The following is an 8,253-nucleotide window of genomic DNA, read 5'->3' on the forward strand; positions in this document are numbered from 1 at the left end:
ACCTTCTACAATCTGCTGTCGTATACTGTCGGTCCAGGCTCCGTGTTTCGTCGTCGTCGGTCGCGTAATCGCCTCGCTCAATGCTTTGTATAAGAGCCGCTTCGTGGGCCGAGCCTACAGCCAAGCGGAGATGTCGTCGAAGACGCTGGAGATGGGGGTATCATGTGGCGGTAGACAGGTAGATGTTGATCCTTTTCGGCGCTATCTCTCTGGTTGGAGGTATTGGAGGGTGGAGAATCGTCGGATTGACGAGAGAATGAGTTTGGCGGCGAGTTCATTGTCGTGAGCGCAGTTACAGGGGTATGCGCATACCGCGGGTGATGATCGAGGGTCGATGCAACAGAGTTTTTATGGTGTTGAAGTCAAAAACAAACATTAAACGAGAGAGTTCAAGCCGTTGAAGTAAGACAGGAGATAGTCAGGGAGTGGAAGGCGCTAAGGTGAGATTGAGCGGGATGGCGCTCTCCTCCGTAGATCGACCTGACGTCAGTAACCTTATAGCGGATAAGGCGCTATAAGTCTAGGCTGTGCAAGTCAAGACTACGCTGAGCTAACTTAGTATATGGATGGTGATATTGTCGCTTTGGTGTTGATGACAGCTGATGAGACTCAGTTGGCATCGATACATAAAGAGCAAAGTTGAAGAGAAAGACTGATCAAGGGTTCAGGGCAGGGCAAGACAAGTAAAGTAGAGCAAGGTCGGTTGAGTTGCTTTAAAAAAAGAGACGGTAAACGGTAAGACCAGACCAAGTTGGGTTAGAGAGAATCCATTCCAGGGAGACTAAAAAGTTACTCCATTTTGAGAACGATAGCGAGGGGAAGCTATCAAGAAAAAAAAGAGGAGAAATATGCACGTCTATTGATGATGTTAGGAAAGGATTGTCACTTTTTACAGTTTCCTAGTGTACTCATGACTAGCATATAAACCTCATCATATCATATCATCACTTCTATGACAATGTCTGTCTGTGACTGTGACTGTGATGACATCGCTACCGAGAATCTGGAAAAATTCCTTTCCAAATACACAAAATTGTGGCTGCCCCCAGATGACCCAAAGAGGGGACCAGTTCCAGTCCGTTGGTACCGCTCAGAAGCCTCCAGGCAAATCATAACGCCTCAATCCACATTCAAGTCAATCGAGAGCAAGGGTTTTCATGCACTCTCGTCTGGCGGTCACAGGCAGTCACACACACACACACCTCCACCTTTTTCCGTTTCCTTTTCCTTTTCCTTTTCCTTTTCGGCTCCGCAGTGGAGGGTGAGTTTGAAGGGTCACACTGACATGAGGGGTCTTGGGCATGAATTGTTGTTCAAGAGAAGCTGTGTTCATTTATTTGGTCAATTAAAGACAAAAAAAATAAGGTAATTTATAAGCAGGTGTTGTTAAGACCACCTGTCATCAAGATCCATGCACATACAAAAGCCAAGGCTCTGGGTATTCCAACCTTGGGTACTGTAGCCAGACCTTGTCCAGCCCGTGTCAGGCATCTTGCACCATCCAACAAGAACAAAACGACACCAACCAGTCAAGGATCTCGGACCCTGCAACTTTGCTCCGAAAAAGAATCTTGCTGTGTCTGGACACGAGATAAACAAAAAATATTCTGTGATTCTTGGATCTCTATCAAAGTCGTTCGTCTCATTCATATAGCCAACTCTGTAGCTCTCCATCGGCTCTAAATGAATGGTATAGTTGAAACGAGTATCAGCACGATAAAATACTGTCAAGAAATGAACGACTCGTAAACATCTTCAATCAAGCCCAGACCGCAATTACGTATCCATCCTTGTCGTACCGACACAAGGGATAAGGCCCGCTGTTGTACTGCATCATGTTCCATTTCTCTGCACGCAGGCATTTAGCATAAGGTCATCTTCACCAGAAGCAGGCTTTACTCCGCTCTTGCGACAACTTTGAGCCCGATACTCCCCGTGCAATATCACGACATTCTTGTTTGAACCTCGCATTTACATATAGACCTTCTATCAAGATGTCAATCATCGGACATTAGCAACTATAGCATATTCCCTTGACGATAAGAGCTTACGACTGCCATAAACGGTCTTGCATTAATGCTCACCGTGCACGATGCGGGATGGGTACCCTTGAACCCTGGATCGAAGTGATGTGATGGATATTAACCGAGCGAGTTGTGAGATGCCATAACGCAGCAGGGGTGCATGTCCATCGGTTCGCATCTTTTACCTTATAGCCCTAAGCTTTATCGATTACCGTCATTTCACTCCTGCTATTGGACACTGCTGAGAGTGTCATTCTTCCAGCAATCAGGATACTATCGTGAAATACGGCTGCCTACAGACCAGGTATTTATCCATGCCAAACTTTCTAGACCGCAACAACAAAAGACTTGATATGCTTTGTAATAAGGGCTTCAATTGACATGCTTGCAACATCAACTGTAAAAAGCATTGCGGGCGCTGTCAAGTCTGTTGGTCACATTACTATCAGTATCACCTCGCCAAGCCAACACTTCACGAAACCAGAGCATAGGAACTTTTACTCAATGCAACCCAAGGTTTGACCTCTGACCATTTAGAAGCTGTTTACGAGCACGAGGTGATTGATGTTATAATGTCGCGGCTAATTACCAAAAGCTGTCTACTGTCATATTTTCTCACCAAGATCGAGATACACTAAATCTCCACTGCATATCGTTCCAGACACAAAAAGAAATTATAATGCATGTGAGCATCCACTTCATGGCCATCCAATTGCGTTGCTTTGCAATAAGCTGTCAGAAGGTTTCTGGTGAGGCTGAATTACACGACAGCCCCTTACATATTTCTCCTGCAAGGAACCGGCTCCAAAGACAGTCTCCCTTACTTGCAAGGCGACCTTCAAACAAGTCTAAAGATAAGCGTATTAGCCAATCCTATTCAATTCAGCCACAGTCAAGAAGTCACAATTATCAGAGAAGAGAAAGAGTAGAGCGAATCACTGTCACATTAGAATCCTCTAAAGTAAAGAATAAAGTCATAAAGCCATATTAAAGCCGAAATACTACTGATTTCTAATCGCCAAAAAGATACCACCATCGAAATGGACAGCCAAGACCCTAATCTATCGTACAAGATATCCCAGAGCTAGATCTACCCAAATTATACCGACTGGTGTAAGAATGAACCAAGAACGTTAAACGTTACACATATGCGTGTTTTGTTGCTATCAAGAGCAAAAGACGTGAATGCTGAGCTTTGCTGGGCAGAGACTCCGGCATCTATGAGAAAAGTCCCAATCCGGGGAGAAGAAGAAGAAGGCTTGCTTGTCAGTTCCTTTACAGGACGAAAGCAAGACCGGCGATGGCAGCGGCCACACCGGCGAAGGTCTTCTGGGCAGCACCGGCGGTCACAACAGGGACCTCGGGCTTGGAGCCAGTGCCGGTGGTCTCAGGAGTCTCGGGCTTAGCAGGAGTCTCAGGAGTCTCAGGCTTAGCAGGAGTCTCGGGAGTCTCAGGCTTGGCGGGAGTCTCGGGGTGCTCGGGCTTAGCAGGAGTCTCGGGGTGCTCAGGCGTGTAGGGAGTCTCGGGCTTGGTGGGCTTGGAGGGAGTCTCGGGCTCGGGGACGACGACAACAGGGGGCTTGCCGGGGTAGACGGGCTTGGGAGGGTGGACAGGCTCAGGCTTGACGGGAGGGTGGACGGGCTCGCACTCGCCCTTGGAGCACTTCTCGTAGGTGTAGCAGTCGTCCTTGCACTCATCGAAGTACCATCGGTCCTCATCGACATCGCAGACGAACTTGCGAGCGTAGTCGACAGAGTAGTGCTGGTCACGCTGGCACTCGTTGCCGTAGCAGACGATGCGCTGGTTGCACTCATCACCCTTGTAGTCGGCGTAGTGGCACTTTCCGCTGTTGCAGATCTTGAGCTTGGTCCAGGTGTCGTCGTGGCATTCACGAGGAGCGCAGAGGCCATCCTCGCAGACAATCTGCCACTTGGTGCAGGTAGGGCAGTGGACCTGAGGAGCACAGTAGTTACCATAGCAGATGATGATGACGTCGGTGGGGATGGCGGGGAGAACAGTGGTGACGGTCTGGGTGACGGTGGTGCCATCCTCAGTGAAGGTGACGGTGGCAGTGGTGGTGACAGGAGGGAGGGTCTCGGTGACGAAGTCGGTGTTGATGACAGTGTCAGTCTCACCAGGGTTCACACCGATGGCGACGTAGACGGAGAGAAGAACGTTGACAGCGACCTGTCGGCGCATGAGGCGGTCGCCAGAACCGAGACCACCACAGTTCTCATCAGAGTTACCAGGGCAAGTGATGTCACACTGGTCAGTGCCAACAGCAGGAGAGGTGCTGATATCAAGCGTGTTACCACAGTAGCAGCTGTTGTCGTAGAGACCGAAGAAGTTGGAGCCCAAACAAGCATCAGCACAACGCTCAGAGTCGTTCTCCTCAGAGGAGTAGGCCTGAGTGAAGCCAGGGAAGCCGTTCTCAGAAGAGAAGCATCCGAGGAAGTTGAAGCCGTCAGGGTTGCCAATGCCGCCAGCAGAGGTGCTGGTAGCGGCACCGGAGGTCTCAGTGCCGGTGACATCAGTGCCAGTGGTGGCAGTACCAGTCTCAATGGCGCCGGTGGTGGTGTTGGAGAAGCGACCTGTGGTGAACTGGGCAGCGGCCAAGTTGCCCATGGCCAGGGCGAGGAGCTCGGTGTAACGCATTTTGATGGTGGTTCTTTGGAGCGAATGACTGGGGATGTAACGACTGGGAAACAGCTCTCGGAAGAGAAGCGAGGGGATCGAGGATGTTTGAGTTGCTTGATGATGAGAGAAGGAAGAAGTTGAACTTTGGACGGAATCAAGCCCTCTCTTTATACATGATTTGGGTCCCCTTGCCTTGGGGCTGAAATTGTATGGGATCCTCCGAGGACCACAGACAAAGCCTCGCGCCGATAGTCTGTCTGGTCCTCGACGAATGCATCGAGCCCCAACGCAAACAAGTCCAGAGTGCTGTGACTGTTGAGACATGGCGTTCCCGTCCAACAAGCAAAGAATGCAGTGCCCCTGACTTGACATGTCTCACTCCCACTCCACACTCTGAGGAGCTTGTTTGGCCCCAAAATCCCCGCCGCTTGAGAATTTGGCTCTGCAGCACCTCGGGTTGTAAGATTACTCTAGATTCCAGATGCTAATACTGATAGCCTCTATCTCACTTGTTGATACGTGAGGCTGCTGACACAGGATTCTGCTGAGACACTCATCCCAATGCCTTGGCCTACCCTCCCTCAAAGGAGTGATTTCACATGTATCGAAGCACTCTGAATTCCTCCATTTTCGACTGCTTCTTGGATACCGACGGCCCATCGGCATCAGATTGATAGCCAAGAAACAATTTCTCCGCATGCGCGCGACCATTCCTGGATGCGTCAAAAAGAGCACTCGCTATCAGAGCACAATTTCTCAAAGGTTCCCCTCGTGTAGGGTTTAGCAGATATGTGACGAGCGTCTAATCTCCATCACCCAAGAATGTACGTCATTGGTCACCAGAAATAGGCAGAGCAATATCTGGTGTGTTTGTGGCTCCTCCAAAGGCGACCATACTCGCTTGAGTATCACTCACATAGCGTTTTCAGCGGTTGGAACTTGAGATCGGACAAGGCAAAAGATCGACCCTGTTTCGAAACCGTTTATCAGACCCCTCCCTCCCTTCGGCCGGATGCGAGCATTCTTTAGCACAGTCCGGGGAAACAGGATCCGAGGGTTTCTTCATATCTCAAAAGCATTTGGGTATGAGTGTTTTGTTTTGGGTTTCTTGTTCATGTCCACAAGATCGAGACACTACCCATCCCGGAAGCTAATAGATGATCCACAAGGGGGAAATTACGTTCGTGAGAAGTGGAAGAAAGGTTGGTCTTACCAAGGGAGAGCTGAAAGCTGGTATGAGACATGAATCAAGTGTGAGTTGCTGTGTTATGCGGGCCGATGGTTTTTGCGGAGGCCGCCGAGCCGGCCGTGCTCCGGACGGGGGTCTAGGGTAGTTTTCGACAGTCCAACTCAAAGTCCATGACACTTCAACAACAGGAAATGATCACGAAATGCCTCAAAATAATGGAGATTTCTGTTAAAGCTGATAATAATTTCGACGTTTCTGGCATCGCCAAGCTCAATCTAAGTTTATTACTGCGGAGAGAGTTATAGCCGAGGGTTGAAGTTCTCGTATAACCTTACAAGAACTGTCACTGGAATTCACGGCTCGTATCAAAGAACAAACTTCAAATACTGATTGGCTAACGCTCAACACACTTTCCAGGAATTTTCATCTAATCCACTTCTTGCTTGGCGATAACTGGCCTACATCTACTAAGATTCAACAGCTCCACAGTAGATCGCTTGGATGCAACTCATCCAAAGAAGCTTGTTAAGCTTGAGTTGACATGGATCACTTTGATAGCCTAAACAAACCGGTATTCGGTAGTCTCGGAAGCTCGCCAGAGCCCTACGACGATAGCCTTGTCTGTTTCCGGAGCTTACAGACTGATACTAACCAGTCGAGTCATACAACCAGTTGACTTGCTCTTGATTGATAACTTGTTGATGATGATCTTTCTATGACGTGAGGAGAATCTTTAGCTATCGCATCCGTTCAAAAGTCAATTGCTCCTGAGTGATAACATCAGGGAACTCCATATTCCAGTATCATCGCTCTCCGGATCAAAAGCTGCCGTGCCAAGTCGTTGATATTGCAATCATGTACTACAAGATTTCATGCAAGGTACAAAACACCCTTATTTACGCCTCTGTTACACAACCGCATATCAGTAAAGGAAAACATCCCCCAAGTCTCCTGTTCCTGACGATCAAAATAACGTGTGGCAACGTTGCGCCTCGTATGTTTAATCCCCAACTGCAATGCCAAAATTGGAAAGCCAAGTAAAGTTGCGACAATAACATGCTCCTGGCGAGGAATGTTGGCAGCGCGTGCCGTTGGAGCCATTCCCGCTTCTGATCGGAGCTTATGTTAGTTCACCATCGTGGGAAAAAAACGCCCACAATTCACTAATCTCCTTTGTCTTCGCTTCTGATGCCAGGGAGGGTTGTTATTTGTCGCCTTATGCAAGCCGCTTAATTTAATGCCTTGCAGAAAATTACATATTAAACTTTCTTATTTGACGTGCAGCTAAAGTCATCTCATTGTGCCAAGGCTCAGTAAGGGAGAGATGCATTGTTTTATCTTTTGGGTTGGTCAATCTGGCTCCCTTGCTTGGATAGTCTCACATATTGAGTGTTAGTAAGTTCTTTTCTTTTTCTTTTGTACGATCTAGCACTTTTGGGTCCGATCTCAATGAGACTACTGAAATGTAGAAGAAACACACGTGAAATGTTGCAGGCCTTGGTATTGCGGTATGCTTCAAGTGAGACACGAGACTTTGCCCCTTGGTTAGTTGCTTGGACATTGTCGTTCCTAGGCTTTGAAAAGGATTGTTGCCCCTGTTTCCTTTGGAACAAAACAATTCTTATCAATAACATCAACATTGATAGTGGTAATGTAAGCATCATCTGTTTTCTCACCCTGTAGCAGTTGAACTTACAGACTGACTTCTCTCCTTTTCATCATGACTGACAGACATCAGGCTTCAGGCACATCATTCAAACACACGAACCGAGATGTCATGAGAAGTTATTGCGGAGGCCATTTGCGCCTTGCCTGTCGTTACCATTCTTCGAGACTCCTTGGTGACATGCCCATGTCAGCCACCTGCTGGGTTGCCATATTGGCCCATGCTCAACCATATGCCTTTCTTGCCTTGCGCTGTCAAGTACAGCCAATATTTGTTAGACAATTCATATGTTCTACCGCTTCTGTTCTATTCATGATCATGACATGAGCTCCAAACATCGTAACCCTAACCCTCATCTCAACAGCCGTGTCCATCAACCGAAGATCTGCGGAGGGGGAGGGGTCATATGGAGACATGCTACTCTCAACGCAGTCATCATTGGACCATTGATTGGCCCGGCTTTGCTTGGGGAAATACCCCATGTCATCATGCCCATGATAAAAAAGAGCCATGATGGCTACTCCCGCAGCCATGAAACCGCTCAATTGACTCTCCTCGCGCTCAAAAATGACTGTCACAAAGCTCCCCTTCCACGCCGACCACATCGGCTCTCTCATCCGCCCTGAGGCGCTATCTCGCACCCAGGAGCAAGCCGATGCCGGCCAGTTCACTGCTGAGCAGCTTGCTGCGACGCAAAAGGCTGCTATTGCCGATATCGTGAAGAAGCAGCAGGAGCA

At 48.5% G+C, this 8,253-nt stretch overlaps 2 protein-coding genes across 2 annotated transcripts; both read right to left on the minus strand.

Moving 5' to 3' along the window:
* Window positions 1-14: 14 nt before the first annotated feature.
* Window positions 15-740, minus strand: FOXG_02982 (uncharacterized protein). Its single transcript, XM_018380461.1, has one exon. The coding sequence runs from the start codon at window positions 276-278 to the stop codon at window positions 78-80; it is 201 nt and encodes a 66-aa protein (XP_018236738.1). The 5' UTR covers window positions 279-740; the 3' UTR covers window positions 15-77.
* Window positions 741-2,897: 2,157 nt separating this feature from the next.
* On the minus strand, window positions 2,898-5,992 carry FOXG_02983 (uncharacterized protein). The gene has a single exon (XM_018380462.1). It carries the CDS (start codon window positions 5,031-5,033, stop codon window positions 3,300-3,302), a length of 1,734 nt encoding a protein of 577 aa, XP_018236739.1. The 5' UTR covers window positions 5,034-5,992; the 3' UTR covers window positions 2,898-3,299.
* Window positions 5,993-8,253: the final 2,261 nt, after the last annotated feature.

Source organism: Fusarium oxysporum, chromosome 8 (assembly GCF_000149955.1).
Source record: "Fusarium oxysporum f. sp. lycopersici 4287 chromosome 8, whole genome shotgun sequence".
In the NCBI taxonomy this organism is placed as follows: Eukaryota; Fungi; Ascomycota; class Sordariomycetes; order Hypocreales; family Nectriaceae; genus Fusarium; species Fusarium oxysporum.